At 39.6% G+C, this 18,359-nt stretch overlaps 2 protein-coding genes across 5 annotated transcripts; one reads left to right on the forward strand and one right to left on the reverse strand.

Annotated features, from left to right (window-relative positions):
• Positions 1 to 87: 87 nt before the first annotated feature.
• On the reverse strand, positions 88 to 14,813 carry micu3b (mitochondrial calcium uptake family, member 3b). Of its 4 annotated transcripts, XM_027013006.2 has the most exons (14): positions 14,538 to 14,813; positions 13,153 to 13,297; positions 11,227 to 11,258; positions 11,035 to 11,113; positions 8,354 to 8,401; positions 8,143 to 8,225; positions 7,975 to 8,046; positions 7,557 to 7,595; positions 5,737 to 5,832; positions 4,758 to 4,849; positions 4,348 to 4,519; positions 2,807 to 2,915; positions 2,520 to 2,677; positions 88 to 1,774 (listed from the first exon to the last, which is right to left on the reverse strand). In XM_027013006.2, exons 1-14 carry the CDS (start codon positions 14,799 to 14,801, stop codon positions 1,706 to 1,708), a joined length of 1,458 nt encoding a protein of 485 aa, XP_026868807.2. In that variant the 5' UTR covers positions 14,802 to 14,813; the 3' UTR covers positions 88 to 1,705. The 4 variants fall into 4 exon arrangements, with proteins under 4 accessions (XP_026868807.2, XP_026868808.2, XP_026868809.1 ...); XM_027013007.2 differs by lacking the exon at positions 7,557 to 7,595; XM_027013008.2 differs by lacking the exon at positions 5,737 to 5,832.
• A 1,047-nt stretch (positions 14,814 to 15,860) lies between these two features.
• fgf20b (fibroblast growth factor 20b) lies at positions 15,861 to 17,099 on the forward strand. Its single transcript, XM_027013035.1, has 3 exons — positions 15,861 to 16,137; positions 16,496 to 16,599; positions 16,843 to 17,099. The coding sequence occupies exons 1-3, from the start codon at positions 15,861 to 15,863 to the stop codon at positions 17,086 to 17,088; spliced, it is 627 nt and encodes a 208-aa protein (XP_026868836.1). The 3' UTR covers positions 17,089 to 17,099.
• The last annotated feature ends 1,260 nt before the right edge of the window (positions 17,100 to 18,359 follow it).

Here is an 18,359-nt window from a genome sequence, read left to right on the forward strand (position 1 = left end):
CCCACCAGATCTAAATAAAAATTTTTTAAAAAGAGTGTAAATGATATGGGCATCTTGAGACGACAAACTACGAGAAAGACACATGGCTGGGTTTGTCTCTGTAGTACTTTATTTGCAATACAGCCTTAAAAATTCGCAAAAGCAAATTCCCCTTAAATTAGGTTTATTTCTTATAATACGCTGCACAACTTAATTACTAGATTGTTCATACTATGATAGAGTCAAAGACTACCTAAAACAATTCAAAGATAAAAGTAGCTGTTTTAATAAGAGTATTGGATGCTTTGCACTGGTAATTCAATAACTTACAGATAAATAGAATTAAAGTTACATATTGGTCTGTAGCTATTACACAGTGATTAGATTCCATTAGAAACGTTTCTTATTGTGAATTCAAACAATTGTTTTATTTAAATAAGACTTTTAATGAGTATGAAAGTGTCTGTGTAACTAGAGAGAAACATCAAGGCACTATTTTGCTATGCACACAGACACTATGCAGACACTATTCACAGTACAGTGATCCCTATTTCACAGACCATCATAGAGCCTGCGTTATTAGGCCTTGTGTGGACTGATCTGTGTACTGGAAAGGCTTAGTGAAGGAATATTAGCAATGTGGTCACTATATGCAAATAGAGTTAAGAATAACTATAAATTAATAAAGAATAAGATTAAAATATCAATGAGAAGTGTTATTCAATATAAATAAACACAACATCCATAATCGCGTGGTTTGAATTCTAAATTTTTATCTACCATAAAACATACATTTTCAACTCTATGGTGTGTATCTCTAGGGTATACGCCACAAAATAGTTTAAAGAGAGTTTTTATGAGTAATAAGACTATATAGAAAATATGGCAGTACTGTATAACACCTGACTACCAGAACAGAACCAAGAAGATCTGACACTGCTGTTGCCTATAAAATATTTCCATTTATAAAATATGTCAAAATGTATGCATGCAGTCTGTGTTCTGAAGTACCTGTTTCTGCTTTGTATCACAGTATTCCTATTTTAACTTTGCACTTAGTGTTTTTTTTTTTTTTAAAGGGCTTTGCGAACATGTCACTGGGAAGGTGTTTATAAAAGCATAACACCTGGAAGCAGATCCGTCTGATTCGGTGGCTTACATCAGTAACATCAGTGAGAGGTGCAGTCTGGCTTATAGTTGATAAAGCAGTGAGGCTGTAGGATATTTCTTTACTGATAACAAAATAAACACTGTGATACTGTAGCACCTAGTATTATGTTACATTTAAAATGAATAAATATTATAAATTGTTATGCAATACCTAAAGATTAACCTATGCAACTTTGTTATCGTGTATAACAGGCCTACAGTATATAGCCTTCTTATAACTGCTATTCTGCTATATATGTCTAACTGTTATATGTTCAGACTGTGCTATGATCCCATGTGTTGTTGATCCCAGAGCTACGCTGGTATCTAGTGTCTGTTGACTCTCCAGTGCATTAATATTGGAGAGTAATATGATACTAAGGCAAAGTGTCCAAGTTCCAATTGCTTTGCTGCTCTGGTACATTTAGAAAATTCCCTGAAGCATAGTCTTATGACCAAGGCTTGTGATTTTGTTAAAAAGGGAGGAAAATTCACTGAGACTGGATAAAAATGTAGGCTATGTAAGTCACAACAAGAATAAGGCTTTACAGAGTCCTATAATCTAGAGTATTGTGAGTTATTTTCCAGAGAGCTCTTTCTTCAGACAGGCCTTAAATGAGATGAATTTCTCTTCACCTCGATATCCCTAGGGTCAAGAAGAAAGCAGTACAAATAACTTTTTGTGCTAGAATACCATAATATTACATTCATCACATACAACAAAGACTGCAGGCAAATGGTGTTTCTGCTGGAAGTGAAAACAATTGTCTTTAGGATGCTGGCTATAACCTTGTAATAAAAAAATTAATACATATATTAAAAAAATGTTTTAGATATGACCACTAGATGGCAGAAAATCTTCAGGCAAATGTTTTACTGCACCAGCAGACACTGAGTTTTAAGGCCACCTGTGCAATTAGAGACAAGTTACTGATCCAATGCTAGCGCCTCGCTATGAATAATCCAAATACTAATGTAATGTAGAACATAGCAGCCAAATCTATGATACAAAAAAGATGATTCACTATTTTGACTGGCTAGAAAAACATGGGCCAAAGGCACCTGTACATAACTCTGATTAACATACAACACTTCACCCTCCTAGTCCACATAAAATCATGCGACTGTTCACAGTCTTGAGGTAAATTTTTGTTTTCCTTACATCAGCAGTGTTCATTTATTTCCAGCTTGATACAGAAGGTAGACTGTAACAGTTAATTCAACAACGGGGATTTGCCGTGTACAGCCTGACTGCTTTCTGCTTAAAGAGACTGAGGGGTTCATAACCCTGCCATCACCTGCGGTGCTGTAAAAGGAAGATAAACGGTGTTTACGCAACCCCAGCCGAGAAGCCACAGACCACCCCCCCCACCCCACCCCGTCCCCTTTACCCAGGAGCCGCGATGCAGGCGGCCTCTCATGATGCCAGTGAACTCCTTGTAGCTGAGCTGGTCATCAAGGTCTACATCGAAGATCCTGAAGACAATGTCTACAAGGTGCCGGGAGAGCTTCAGTCCCGTGGCCACGTAAACCGCACGCGCAAACTCATCTGTGTGTCAAAATGGACTGACAATTAGTGTTCCTTTGTCAGACATCTGCCTAATTGTATGATGATAGCAAGGGGACTAGGGTAAAAATATAAATAGCAATGTCAGCTATTTCACCAAGTGTATTTCACCTTGGCCAATTGATCGACTCGCAAAGTTGTACATTTGCAAGGCGATGGTAAAGTCCTCCAAGTTGTTGAGGAATTGAAAGAAGGTCCTGAACTCTTCAAAAGTGATCCCCTATAAGGAACAAATCACAAACAAGTATACATGATTCCCCATAAGGGACAGACCACAAAGAATCAAAAGTGATCCCTACAAGGAACTGAAAAAAAAAACAACAACAAGCAAAAGAATCTCTTTATCAGAAAAAGTTGTCAATTAAATTACTTAAAGTAGATTACACCCCAATAATATTTTGCCCTTTTTTCAATAAAAGTAATATTCTATACCAACAGAGTCTAGAGAGTCTGGGATATGAGAGCTGCCATCATGGGACAAAACCCATAAAAAATAATGACTCTCCAAAAGATGTCTCAACACAGAGAATAATGTTTTGGATAATAAAATGCCAAACTCCAAGCAACACATTATCTGCTGCAGACTTCACTCTCTCAGTCACTGGAAGCCTTAAGTGTCTAAGAGACCTTGAAGTCATCACACAGATAACAGATCCAAAGGCAGAAAATAACTTAGTCAAACAGTCAAAGTATACCCGCTCAATTCCCGATACAGGCCTTCGGCTGGAGTTGTCAGCGCCATGGGATTGGAGGGTTTTAAGGAAGGGTCAAGATGTTTGTAGGTTTTTTAAAAGAAGATTAACCTGATTCTCACATAAGACAAAAAGGAACCGATCCAAAACATCTGGAGGTTTGCAGATTAACAGCCGAGAAATCTATTGAGTTTCACTCATGCATTTCTCAGCACTAGACACTCTTCTTTCACCAAGGCTCTTCTTGTGTCTGTTTTACAAATGAACTAATGAGTAACGTGATTCTTTGCTGTTGTTGCAAAGTGAACTACATAAAAAAATCTCTTAACATAGTGATAAGATAGCCTTAATCATTGATAGCTATCCACTAACAGGTACCATGAAAGGTGAAATATCTTGTAACCTCTTTATGCATGGGTCACTTTGCACAAAGAATACAAGGATTCTCTTTTGTATCCATCACTTCTTAAGCCTGGCATCTGCTGTGCACTTCTGAGAAGCACTGAAGCAAAGGAGAACAAACTGTCAGAGTAAAGCCTCTGTATGAATTAGCACTATGCAATATTTAAATTGAGAGATTTTAATTCGATTCTTTGCTTGTGAGAGAATTAACAGTATAACATGGAAAGGAATTCTGATCCTACATTTTTATGATAAAAATGGGCAATTGTATCGATTTTATTATCCCATAATATTTATGGGACACCAATTGATGTTACCATTAATTATTTAATTGATATCACTGGTTTATAAACATTAACCTTTAAGGGGAAACAAAACAACTGTATGGACACTACAATGTGGTCATGTAGTAACCTGACTCTGCATATGACAACTCTTGACAGTGCTCCGCGGTGCACAGCAGCAATGCATCATACATAAAGTGGGTCTGTCCGAAAGATCAGTGAACTGTTTCGCAGAACAAGCCCAGGGGCTGGGATGGGAGCTGAAAAGTGTCACCTTCTCATCCGGCATGCTCCGCCGCACGTTCTCCAGGTAACTGCTGATGTGGTCTACGGTGGTGAAGCGCAGAAGGATGCGGGCAAAGTCCTCTGCACTGATGGTGACCATGCCTTTCGAGTAAGCAAGGAACTCGATCTCCAGCATCTCCGTCTGCAGGTTGTCCATGAACCTGGCAACAGAGTTAGCGATACCCATGGCGCTAGGAGAAGGTAGCACCCACCAGCTGAGCAGCACCCTTGAGTAAATGACTTAAAACAAGCTGTGCAGGCTTCACTACAAATGTATGCTCCCCTTCTCTGCCTCAGAGGTTTATTCACAGTGGTGTCCACTCATTTAAAGATGTAGCCATAATTTAAAGGCAATCAGTTGTGACCAAATTCATTCCATTCATCATTTGTTTTTTTTACCTGTAAAAGTCTTCAAAGTTCAGTTCAGTTTTTCCTTTCTTTCCAAAGAAGTGCACCAATAGCGTTGTGTCAGTAATATTCTCTTGCACGTGCTGTGAAGGCAAAGTCAAGCAAACAAACAAACAAACAACAAAACATTATTCAGCATTGACAATAGTCTAAAAAAGCAACATTCATAAAAACAACAACAACAAAAAAAAAACGCAATCACATTTTTGGCAAAAATAGCTTATCCACAGGGTGGGTGCACAGCACAGGAAGAAGACAAAACTATCATGCCCATACAAAATGTGCTGATTCGGCCAGATTCATTCTGTTCAATCTCTTTTATGAAACAAAGTGCCTCACATCCTTGCTTATAAAATTTCACATGCTTCACTATGTATCAGTTCCTAGTCTTTGAGTGGGTCAAACCAAGCACTGGAAAGTTATTACACATGTTGTTTAATAGCAAGGATGGAATCAGGAGCAGCTACCCATGCCTGACAGAACACCAGTTACACAAGCCAAAAAGAAAAACTGCACACTCATATCAGTATCCTTTCTTCCCAGGTTGGGCCTCATGTTGGTGCTGAGGAGGCTTTTCCTTTAAGAACATGCTCCCACTGTACCTCATCCTAAGGCCCACCACTAAGTCTCCCAAAATGTTACAGACACAAAAGAAACATACTGTGGCCAATAGCCATAGACACACTGACCTTTCTGGTCACTAAATTGCAGGATGTTGATGTGGCTCTTGGCAAAAGCCTAAAGTATTTAATTTCCAAAGCAAAATATTTTATTGTTACACACTGAAACTACGATTTTTTTTGTTGTTGTTGCATCCTGATAGAGACAATGTTACATAAAAAATTACATGCTTGCATTGGACTCTCTGAATGACATATAGATACTTAGAGAATAAGAGATAAAAGCAGCGAAAATTAATTATAAATGGTGTTACACTGCTAAAGTTTGAAGACTAATGAGATATTTGTACCTCCACCAGTTCTGAAAAGAGAATTATTCTTGCACCATGCTTCAGTATATCCCAGAAGCTTCTGGGTTCAAATTGAGGGTGTTGTTTTTTAAGGACCTGCATATCAGAAGTATAGCTATTAAAAGCATCAAAACAGTTATTAAAGAAAAGACATCAGAATGCTCATAGATAGACTGCAACATGAATGCACATGACATCAAAACAGGACAAAAAACTAAAGCAGAATTACAATCTTTTTACTTATGTTTTTTCCCCAGATTTGTTTAGATTATAACAGATCATATTTTTAGGTTATTATCATCATCATGTAAACCATGCAGGTCATGCACAACTTTGCTGGTGTTATTGGTACAGACATGATAAATTATATATCTGTACAGACACCATAAACCTGGATTCATTGGTTATTAAACCAGCTGTTATAGGTTGTCTGGAGCAACATTTCACAGCTCCACTCAGGGCCACCTCTAGCTCACAAACACCAAATCTGTTTTTGCAGTATATCCCCATTTTGGCACGCTTGTCACATTTTGGCAACATCGTACGTCATCATAACATGTTAGCACTAGGAGTCTTTCCTTTTATGCTAAGACTCATTACGGAATTAACATGCTTTACTGAGGCTTTCACCAATACCTGGTTGTGATCCCACTCTTAAAAAACCCCCAAAAGATCTATATCTGTTTGCCTCCCTCCTAACGATTATTTGATCATGACTCAATGTATCAGAAACCTGTGCCTTTCAACTGCCAGCTGATGAGCAGCAGATTTTCTGGAATTATCAGAAAAACATTAATTTATCTTTAATTTATTTTTCATTGTTATAAATCTTTTTCCATCTACCATGACTGATAGGGATTCGGAAAAGTGACGTGTGGTAAACGTAGTTCTTTAGTACTTGAATTTCACAAAACAAGTGAGAAAATGTAAAACTACATGTACATGTTTGGTCAATAGAGCAACACACTTTCTAGCAACACTGATCTTCTGAAACACTATACGGTCCCATTCCAAAACATCGACACTGCCATTGCTTTGTAACCAGTAGTAGGACTCGGGTCACAATTATGGCCGATTCATGCTGGGTGGGACTGAAAGAGAAACCCAAAATGTATCTGTGAACAAAATCTCCGAGTACAGTTTGAAAAAAACCTCCCGGCTTTCCAAATCTCTGCCGGGGCTGACTCTTTCTTCATGTGTTAGCTGTGATTGGCACACTGCTCTTCATGGTCAGACCTGTCACACAAAAAGGTAACCTGAGCCCAAATACCACTTTTCAAGTAACTGTAAAAATAAAACATGGGGGTCCTGAAGGAACCGTCTCTTTTCAGGTGAGGGCTTTTTAAGTGAAATCTACGAGCCCATGCCTCAGCGAACGCCACCTGACAGTAGACAAGTAACATAAATCATCTGTTCTCCCCTCGACGTAATTGGGCTGCACTTCTAGACAATGGGGACATGTTTCGGTTTGCATTTGGCTGAGATCCATTAGGACTGCATTGTCCTGCCTTTCTGGGGCTCAGCAACACATGAGGGTCACTTCATCTGACTTTATCCAAACATTACACCCTACACAGCAAAAAGGACATTGCACTGTGTATGTCAAAGTGTCCAGACACTGTAGGCACTAGCCAAGGTAAAACAGCTGCTTAAAAAATATATCATCACCACTGCTCCTAGTGCAAACATCACGGTGGACATGCAGAGACGGTAGGGACTGTCATATCTCAAGTGGACCTAACACATCAACAGACAATCTAAAAAATACTACATGTCAAACACATGCTCTTAATGCTTCTGTAATATATTCAGATACATACAGCACTGTCCAAACTGCGGTATCCATACAGTTCCAGATTCTCAAAGGTCACATACAACAGGGCCATGCAGAATGTAAACCAAGAAAAAAGAGAGAAAAACAGTATGGAATTTACATTTTAAACAAGCTAGTAGTCAGATCTGCCATATGATGAAACGGTGCATGTTTCAAAGTCACATATCAGATGCCTGATTGATTCATTTGAAATTCAGCATCTCTCAACTTTTCATAGAAAGTCGTCTAAAAAGGCGTTCCATTCAAAATCTGATTCAAACTCCAGTTTGTCTAACTTTACATTTAAGCTTACCCAACACCTACTGTTATTGCCATGATAAAAATGCTGCATATTGCTGAGAACTGTGAAGTGAATGTCTCAACAGGAATAGATTCAATGACTGACGCTTAAACGCGTCTCTTACCAGTTGAGATGAACTTTCAGAATCGCCCCTCCTTTCTTTTTTCTCATTCTTTTTACGAAATATTTCCTCCAACTAAACAGGGAAAAGTCATCGTTTTGACTTCACGCACAGACACAAGGAGTTCATAACACAGGCACGGCCGTAAGAAAATCAGAGAGAAGTGCATACCACCATAAACTCCCTTTTGTCCACTTTTTCATTGCCGTCTGCATCAAACATGTTGAAAGCTATTCTAAACCCTGCATGAGGTTCTGCAAAGTGATGAACAACAAATATTTTGAGTTGAACACTGGAACATTTCCCCATCACTTGAAAATATATACTGTTTAAATTAAGCTGGCACTCACTTGTAAAATCACAAAATATACAACCTACTTACTTGTCAAAATGCAAAGAAGAAAAAGATACTCTGTATATGAGATGATGCCTGAAAAAGAGCACATAAAACATATTTGTTACAATTTATGCTCTTTGATCCCTAAACATTCCCCTAAAATCAAACAAACTATCATATGTTATTTAAAACTCAACTTCCCTCCTTTTCCTTTTGATAACATCTGAGGGGATTCCCTTCTTAACTCCTATTTGGTGTTCTTTCCACACAAATAGAGACTCTAAAACTCAAGTAATCAGGCCGGACACTAATACAAACAAAACCAGCCCTAGCGGCTGGCTCCTAGGCCAACTTCTGTTTGTTTTCCTAGGTGTAAAACATTCTCAAGTGATCTGTCACTGATTGCAGATGCCTAATGTGGGGTGTGTGTTCGCCTTTCAGGCCTGCTAGGCCTTTTGTTGTGCGAAAAAGCGAGAAAAGGAAGAACAACTGTCAGGACTCGGCGAGAGACTTAAGGAGAATTGCTGCAGTCACTGAAAGCATTCCCAAGCTTTTGTTTGTAGGCAAAGATAGTGACTCAAGCGCAGATAGTTCAGGGTGACTGGCTTGAGTGTTGTGGGAAAAGGACATTGATATGCTTGGCGCAAAGGATAAAAGAAAACTCTCTGTAAAAGCACAAATAACAAAATTTAGAACCAGTGCTCAAAACAGATCTGTAGACTTGCATTTGTTTAGGATAATTCAGAATCATTTATTTAGGATGGATTTAGTTTCAGAACTCTTTTTCGAAGACTGCGTGATCATGCGTGATCATGTCTCCATTTAAAAATATGACTCAACTCCTATCGTATTCTTTTCAAACTGCGTGAGTCATAATGAGACAGATGAACAGCACATGACAGTGATAAAACACCACTGGTTTGATCTGTTAATGCTTAATCTGTCTGAGGAGGTAAATGGTTTTGCAGACTTACAGAGAAAAGTCGTACACCTCCTACTTGACTCCATATGCTCAGCACAAAGCTCCACAGAAACAATTCACACAGAGTGTCAGGGTGAGCGATGTAACCCAATGCCATTCTTGGAATCCATACTGTCCTCAGTGTTGTGGGGCTGCCACAAGAACAAGTCTCAACACTGCAGGTTTCAAACAGCTTTTCTGAAGCAAGGCTTTGTTCATAGCTCAGTCCAGTCTTGTTTTTTAAAACTTAAACCATAGTGTGCCTTCAGCATTTAACAGTTTAAAATTTAAAACCCTGGTCCTAGCACCAGGACTTAGTGGGGGGTCATAGAAGACATGCTGCCCAGATAACGTATTTCTTTGGGGTGTTTAGAATGCAACACTGTACTCTAGGCTGATATTCGCTCATTCTTGGCAACAGTCTTACCACAGTGGCTGTGCCATTCCTTAAACCACTCATCTTGAAATTGTGTGGAAAGAACAATTTGTGTTAAGTCATTTCGTATTGTTTTTTTTAAACTCCAGGGACTAGGACAAAAGGATGAAAAGGCTACAATACAGAATAAAAATGTTTTTTGGTGTTGATTTAGTTTTGTTGCATTTCTGGTAGTTACTTTGTCTTTAATGTACTATGGATTTTTGCAGTGCTTTTAATCCATGACACCCACAGAATAAGAAAGGGGCCCATAGAGGGTTTAGTAATATATGAATTACAGTGTGACTGGGTTATGGGTGGTGCTCCAGTTACCTCTCTGCTGGGAACATCATTTTCTATTTAAAGATGCCAAATGGTATGTAACAGATTTTTTGTCACCTACATATATGATCTTACCCTAGAACAAATTCAGAGGACTGTTAGATTAAAAGATAAGATTAGATATGCAGGAGTGACACCATATTGTAATTCCTGTATATGGAAGAGGTTCACTGTCCTGTGGTGTAGGTAAGTGGGTGAGCAATCAGGAGGATATCCAAACATTATTCCACCTTGACGTTTGAGCAGCATTATGTTTGTGGGCATTTAAAATACTTGGAAATATTTTTTGGAATGTAAGATCCTCCATAAATCTTTAAATCTACTGGTTCAAATACATATGTACAGCAGGATTATTATGAAAGTATACAATAATGCAGCTCTGTCAAGAAATAATCTTTATACCTGCAAAATATTCTTGCAGTTACATCTTAATGACTTCTGACATCCTCATTATTCACGCACCACTTTCTCCCAAGAATCTGGTGGTTGTTCTGAATGAAGAAAGCAATACATCCACTACCAGATCCTGCAGTCTTACGCCACCACATTAGAGAAGTACAGGCATTGCTGACAACAGAAATCAGTCAAGTCCTAATTTTTAAGCCTTTGTTCTTTTTCTAGACTGGTCTTTTTCTAGACTACTAGCTGGTCTGTCTTCATATGCTACCATTCCTCTAGTGCTTCCAGAGCTTGGCTGTTTGCCTGATCCATAGTCTCCCTCACGTTCTCACATATGACTCCCTGAGACCATTCCACGGGATCACTGTGGTGGCAAATATCAAGCTCTTGTCCTGGCTTTCCAATCCACAAAGAGCTTGGATTTCCAAACCATGAGTCAAAACGACACCCTGATGCTGCATTTCAGGATTGAGGTTTCAGGATGTCTGTCATGTACTTCCTCATTACCTAAACATGCTTGCAGGGCATAAGATACGCCACATTACTAAATGCAAAAATATATATCCTTATGACTATGAAAAACAATGCATGAAACTTGTTAGGACTCACCTCTATCATGCAAGTTTCTGAAAAGTCTTGATGATCCCTTCCAAACAGGAGGGGTGTCTGAGAGAAATTTATCTAAATCCTTCAAAATTAATGGAAAAAAACACCCAAATATGTCACTAAAATGCATATGTTCAAGCAATTCTTATCCAAGAGTGATATGAGTGACAACCCGTGTCAACATTTTTAACATACCTCTTTGATCAGGGATCTCCAAAATTTCTTTTCTGGAATGGAACAAATAAGGCAATTTCAGACTAGAAGGGACATTTGATGGTACTCAATACTTGTCATTAGATGTCAGTAAAAGCATGGACATCAATATATTGTACTTTAAACACAGCATACTAATCTGTTTGTGCGTAATAAATAGTCCAGCCTGTGTATGTGCCTAGGTGACATTATCAAGACATATGACAGCAAAGCACTGACCTTTTTCTATAATACTATAAGCAGACGTTCCTAAGGAATGACAAGGCACTGCTATTGTGATAAGGCAAGAGTCATAAAATGCTTGACTGGCTAAACACATTCCTCCTCTCTCAGCAGTCTGACTATAGACATGAAACTCTCCTCCTCGAAGCAAAAAAAAACGATCATGAGTCTGCAAAAAAAAAAAAAAAAAGCTTCAATCTCTGTCCTGTGAAAATGCAGGTGCATTAAGAAATACACAGTTTTCTATAGCAAGCTGGCTTCAGAACCAACCTTGAGAGTTTGTTTTTTTTAATAAAATGCAGCAACACAAAGCAAATGAATTAGAAATATTATATATTTTAGTCTACTCTTCAAATATTTTGCCCAAAATATGACATTGAACAGTCATAACCCAGCAAATAAAAAAAGAAACTCTATGTATGTATGTGTTTAAATAATTAAATTCTGTTATATTTAAAGGCTTCCTGCTCAGACCTTCACAAACATGCACAGTCAGAGTGCACTCAAAACAGGCTTTACAGCCATGGCATAAAACAATAAATACCATTATGCCATTGAGCTTGTGCCATTAAAAATAATGTGGCTGAAGACGTGAGGCAATGTGTGCTCATTATACTAGGGTTCACATTTTATTCCTGTCCATACATTCCAAGCAGTCCAACTCAGCTATATGAAGAAGTAGCAGGTAGAACTGTCCACCTAATTTCTGAACATCACGGCCCTTTTCTTCATAAGCATGAGCCCAGCCTCCGGCCTCTGCTCGGGCTTAAGATCTAAAAAGAAGCAGTTGTGCTGCTAATGACTCTAACAGCAGTCACACACGTATCACTATGGTAACATATATAATACTACAGGAACATTCTGAGGACTTTGATCTCCTTCTGCCACTGACAACCACTGTAGGTGATGATAATCATTAGAATTAACATTAGCTATGGAGCCAGTTATTTCATTCAGCATTTTATTAATTCTCCAGGCAACACTAAGGAAACACAATCTCTGTTCCTTCTGCAGCATGGAAAACAAGTCAATAAAAGCAGTTTTGAGGCTACACTCCAAACCCTTGATTCAGGCCCTACACAGAGCCAAATATGTGGGGAAAAAAATCAATTATTTCTAATATACAAGTGTTTTACCACACAGTGGAAAAGGGTCAAAACAAAAATTATTCAGGGGAAAATATCCTAGGTATAATGTTTCTTTCTTTCAGTAACACAGAGATAAAACACAAAAACATAGATAAATAGCTAAACAAAGCTAAACTGATTTGGATGTTAACTTCTACCATGTGTAACAGCAATCTAAAATTCCCATTCGTAGGACTGCATACTCTCACATGCTTTCACAGATTTTTGCAATAGAAATGAGTGTAAGTGTAACACTGGTGCAGATGGCAATCTCCATGCAGGTGTTATGACTTCATAAGCAGAAACCAGTCATAGCTACCTTTAAAGCATCTGCTGGGTGGTATGCTTGTGTGAAAAAGGTGTGTAACAAATCACTGAGGATAAAAGGAATCCAAGTTTACCATCTTATGTATGTATATTGTAAAATTGTAGTGATTATATATATATCACTACAATTTTACAATTGTCCATCTCTCTGTACGTGTGTGTGTGTGTGTGTGTGTGTGTGTGTGTGTGTGTGTGTGTGTGTGTGTGTGAAACATTTTAGATTAGTGCTTACTCTTTGGCTCGCTTGTTGTGACTGACTCAATGAAGTCCAGTGGTGTCATGTACAGCTGTCCTTCATATTCCACTGAACTAAACCACCGGAATCTCTGTTCATGGGCTGACATTGCCATACCTTCATCAGCAGCAGGTATCATGATCTACAATAATACAAAAACAATGTTTTTAATATTATTAACACTAATAGAAATAAACCATTTATAAGTCATTCAGGAACACATTTTACAAAAGATGTACTGAGCCATTTCAAGTACTCATCTAAGACTTCCCACTACAATGATTAAACTGAATTGCTCAGAGGCCTTACATTTCCACCCAAACTTGCCTGGACAATGGTTCTCTGTGTGTATGTATGTGTGTGTGTTTAATGGTTACTAATGGAGCAGATGGATGTCTGTATATTGCCATTCCTCCACGCGACTGCACACCCAAATGTCCACAAGCCTCCATGTCAGGAGCCTGAGCTCACGAGGACAGGGCTGATGTCTTTCCCAGGTGGCTGGCAGCCAGATCTACCGGGCACCAGGCAAACACCCTGGGAATGTATGCCCCTGGTACTTATTACCCACATCAAATGTCAGCCTCACTGCCAGGCTCCCGTGTCCAGTTACCTCAACTCTGGATTCCTGCGTCTCAATCCACAAGTCAAGGTTACATCCAAGGCCCCCCCCCCCCCTCATGTTCTTCCTCCCCCACCCCACACAGAGGCGATAAGAGAGTAAAGACAAAAAAGAACACAGTGTAAGGGAGGTCTGAGTCAATCCTGTACAGTTTAATGATCCAACAAACCGATGCAGGCAGTCCCCACAGACTGCTGCTGGCCAAACTTGGAGGGACTTATGCCAAGAAGGGGGTGGAGCCTTGTATTCTCGCCTTTCACCAAGTGCTGAGAGGACTGGGCAGAGGCCATGGGCTATATCAGTCTTTTCAGTTGTTTGCAACCAGAAACTATCAAACATATTCCTTCTTTTGATCTCCTTAGCTACAACATCGTATCATTCAACAGCACTGCAACATGCTATCCATGTCAACACATAAAGCCACATTATAATTTTAGCCATATTTATAGAAATAGTAGGTATAGTACAAAACTCTTATAATGTATACGTTTTAGGAGTGTAATTTTATTCGCATGTGCACATCCTAACTGCTCTGCGTAACCTCTCGTAGTGAGGACATTTCACAAAAACCCAATTCATGGTGTTTTTCAGCACCTCTCCCTAGTGGAGAGCGCCTTTGATGGAAGGCATATAAAACTCTACAAGAAGTCTCGTTTTCTTGTAAACCGATCGCACCACTGTACTTTATAAAACTACAGCGTCAGCGAGGACGCCTGTTTCACGCAGTATTTTTACGGTGCCCGTATTTCTCGAGCCATACCTTCTCTTTTGCTGCCACAGCTGGGAGCTGGTTAATCAGCGCATGTTGGTCTCTTATTTTGTTGCCCCCTTTCAGACGGTCCCGGGTCGTGCAATGTTGATATACAGCGATTCCTCCTACCACGACGCTTAGTCCAGTCGCCGCCTGTATCAGGGCGCCTTTCACTTTGAACGACGGTCTGCTTTTAAAATAAATGCTTCTACCTTTTGTGCAAGTGCTGAATTTGTTTACTGCTGAGATAAACTGACGTACAGCCGCCATCATGGCAGTGCCACAGCGGTCATCGTTAGCCCACTCCTCGCGAGATGTTAATGCAACCTAATACCTTATTTCATTCGGGCATACTCATACTTAGCAAATAAACAAGGTTTTCCTGCATTTATTTGGGTATGTCATTCATTATAGAGAATTTTGGTTATGGGTGAAATGTATGTAATGAGATTTGTTATTAGGCGATGATGATTTGTTAATAGGTGATGGTGATTCGCTATTAGATGCTGTAATGTTGTACTTTCCCTGAATAGAAAAAAGCAAACTCACACAAGCGGGTTTAATTTGAGGAGAAAAATCTCCATCAAGGCAGGTCTAAATTACCTGCACCGCCCACCAAAGCTTTTTGCTTGCGCTTTGCACCTGCCTCTCGCTCCTACCACTCACGGCATAAACCACTTCCCGGGATTACACAGAAACACACACACAGAAACACACACACGCACGCACACACACAAACACACGCACGCACACACACAAACACACGCACGCACACACACACACACACACACACGCACGCACGCACGCGCGCACACACACACACACACACACACACACACACACACACACACACACACACACACACACACACGCACCCACACACACCCACACACACACACACCTTGCCCGAACCTGAGACGTCGGAGTGCTATAAGTTTTGCATAGAGGTGCACTGGATTTACTATTTATGCTCGAGCGCCTCAAAGCTAAATACTACGTGGTGGATGTGATTTATACAAGCGAGACGTGACATTGCAATTTAAAGGAATGCCTTAAAAGTTTCTACAAATCCGCGTTCAAGAGACAATGTTTTAGAAAAATTAAGTTTCTTCAACGTCGGATATTGTATGGGAAAGATTAACGTGGAGTCAAACCTGACTTATAGTATTTCAATTTCTTGTTCTACATTGGGAAACTAAAGTCTTCGCTTTGTATGACTTAGACTACTTGGCAGGCATGGATCTCATTCGTGATAGTCCTTAAGAGTTGCACAACGCAAGGAGGTACCGCGATCGCCCGGCTCAAGTTAACCCGACTGGCTCAGGATTTACGATGGCAAGTACGGGAGAAATTGGGACGCTCTTGCAGAGCATGGAGGGTTTTGGACATGCAGGGTCGCATTTCTTCCTACCGGCGCTTGGAGAAAGCCTCGGGCTGCTCAATGATCCCCTCGTTCCGGCGGAGAGACTTTCTCGCAGCACACCGGCGGATTTAACGCATTTAAAGGGAATTCTGCGGAGGAGGCAGCTTTACTGTAGAACTGGATTTCACCTTGAAATACTCCCAGATGGCACGGTGCAAGGCACGAGAAAAGACCACAGTCGCTTCGGTAAGTTTTTTTCTGTTTAGCTTTTTAGCATATTCTTTTAAATTCTTAAAAGTGAAATGGATGAACATGGTTGATGTTTAGAATTCTAATGTAAATTAATTGTACACTCGTATATGTAAGCTATGTTCATTACTCATTTTTTTGTATATTTTGTATAGTAGGTATACCGTTATAAACATGCATAATTTTATGAGAGTGTGACCAATTATATACTTTAAACTGAAATCCCTGGTAGCCTGTATTTCTCTAGAAAGTGAGTCGGGTTACCGTCTCTAACTCAAACAGCTTACTCACAATCTGTGGGGAGGACTGGGACTTCAGAGAACATACTTAGAACAATTGATTTATTCTTCTCCAGGTATCTTGGAATTCATAAGCCTGGCAGTTGGATTAATCAGCATCAGAGGAGTGGATACTGGTCTCTACCTCGGGATGAATGACAAGGGGGAGCTCTATGGCTCTGTAAGTAGGGCTATTATTGTGTTCATGTGAATTACTAGCTACAAAGAATTATGCTTGTCCCCATTTATATGCCGGAAACCTCTCTCTGTGGTACTTCTTGTTACTGATGTCCAGCAGAATACATAAAGGCTTTTACATCTTAAAACCCTAAGACCTTCCTTCTGGGCTATTATAGAGTTCATGCCAAAGTTGCATTAAGTCTACTATTCCTTTTGCCCATCTTTGACTGTCCTTTTCACACAGGAAAAACTGACAGCTGAGTGTGTCTTCCGGGAACAGTTCGAGGAGAATTGGTACAACACATACTCTTCAAACCTGTACAAACATGGGGAAAAGGGGGCACGGTATTATGTTGCGCTCAACAAGGATGGAACACCACGGGATGGGACAAAATCGAGACGGCATCAGAAGTTCACGCATTTCCTACCCAGGCCAGTGGACCCGGACAAAGTCCCTGAACTCTACAGAGAAGTGTTAGGCCACAGTTGAGACCATTAGCCTGGCTTCAGTAGAGGAACAGGCCCCTTAAGCCCAGTTCTTATCATATAGGAACTGGGGAAATGGATGGCTGGCTTTTAGCAGTAGTGCACTAGCCAGTAGCAAGAGGAAGACGTGCTCTTCTTTAAGGGAGCACAAGCCAGTACTGACAGTGAAGTACTCAGTCATGATTATCTACCACCATCTTCCTGAGTGCTGAGAGCTGCAGAGGGTGTCTCAGTGACCATAGGCTCTGTCTGAACCTATTTAACAGTGGGAATGTTGTTAAAAAGAATGGTCCTGACTGGTCCTCAGAAACAAGGTCCTGACTGCTGTTTGAGGGCACATCTGCATGACAAAAATATTTGAGCAGAAAGACTTGAAGGAACATTACTTATATGATACTTGGAGATGCTGGGACTGAAATCTGCAGAGAACAGGATGCATCATCTCATAGGATATTATTTATACAACTCATGCTATGCATATTTATTTTATGTATTTATTTATTTGATAATATATATTTTTACATCTAAATGTAGACTTATCTCATTAGATAACTCTAGTAGAAGGTGCCTTAAGTTAGTCAGTCTTCTTATGACAGAAGTGTAAAATATTCATAATGTTATATTGACAAGTACAATCGTGCTTATTCCTTTCACATGTATGAAGAATAGTCATTGTTTTAAGAAAGTTCCAAAAGGTTGCATGCTGCATACTTCAGCAGTTAGTTAAATTGAGCAAATAATGGAAAAAATCTAATTTGTTTTCAGAAATTGCACCCATGCTGATTTGAAAATATTATGACGTGTGCAGTCTGAAACTTAGTCTGTATAATGTCAGTAGAGCTAATTGTTACTCCTGGAAATGTGTCAGCTGAGTTCTGAGGGGTTTTTCTCATTCTGTTTTTTAAAAGAGAGTTGTTGCCATAAATATATCTTCTTGAAGAGGCAGGCACAATCTATGGATATGTTTTTCTTTTCTGTAACACTGGTAAGGCTGAGAACGCAAGGCTTGTCTGAAACTCATCAACTTCAAAGGTCCTCTCAGAGACCTTCTCATGTAACAGCCACACAATGACAAGATCAGGGTGAAATAAAATCTGACCTTTAGTTGCAGTCTAGTGGCTGGGCAGCCCTGCAAAACTGGGGTCAGAACCATAAATATTAGGCAATCTCTGTTGACTATGTCAAAATAAATCTTAATACTACCACTTAAGCATATATTAAGAAGACAAATGTCATACTTAAATATATGAAAGGTTGCAGTGCAAAAAATCCAAA

This window comes from Electrophorus electricus, chromosome 12 (assembly GCF_013358815.1).
Source record: "Electrophorus electricus isolate fEleEle1 chromosome 12, fEleEle1.pri, whole genome shotgun sequence".
NCBI classification, from domain to species: Eukaryota; Metazoa; Chordata; class Actinopteri; order Gymnotiformes; family Gymnotidae; genus Electrophorus; species Electrophorus electricus.

Coding starts and splice junctions, on each gene's coding strand:
- micu3b (XM_027013006.2), bottom strand. CDS start 14,801: ATGATGGCGGCTGTACGTCAGTTTATCTCAGCAGTAAACAAATTCAGC. Junction 11,259..13,152: donor CACAACAAGCGAGCCAAAGA/GTAAGCACTAAT, acceptor GTTCCATTCCAG/AAAAGAAATTTTGGAGATCC. Junction 2,678..2,806: donor GAGTCGATCAATTGGCCAAG/GTGAAATACACT, acceptor TTTGACACACAG/ATGAGTTTGCGCGTGCGGTT.
- fgf20b (XM_027013035.1), top strand. CDS start 15,861: ATGGCAAGTACGGGAGAAATTGGGACGCTCTTGCAGAGCATGGAGGGT. Junction 16,138..16,495: donor AAAAGACCACAGTCGCTTCG/GTAAGTTTTTTT, acceptor ATTCTTCTCCAG/GTATCTTGGAATTCATAAGC. Junction 16,600..16,842: donor AGGGGGAGCTCTATGGCTCT/GTAAGTAGGGCT, acceptor CTTTTCACACAG/GAAAAACTGACAGCTGAGTG.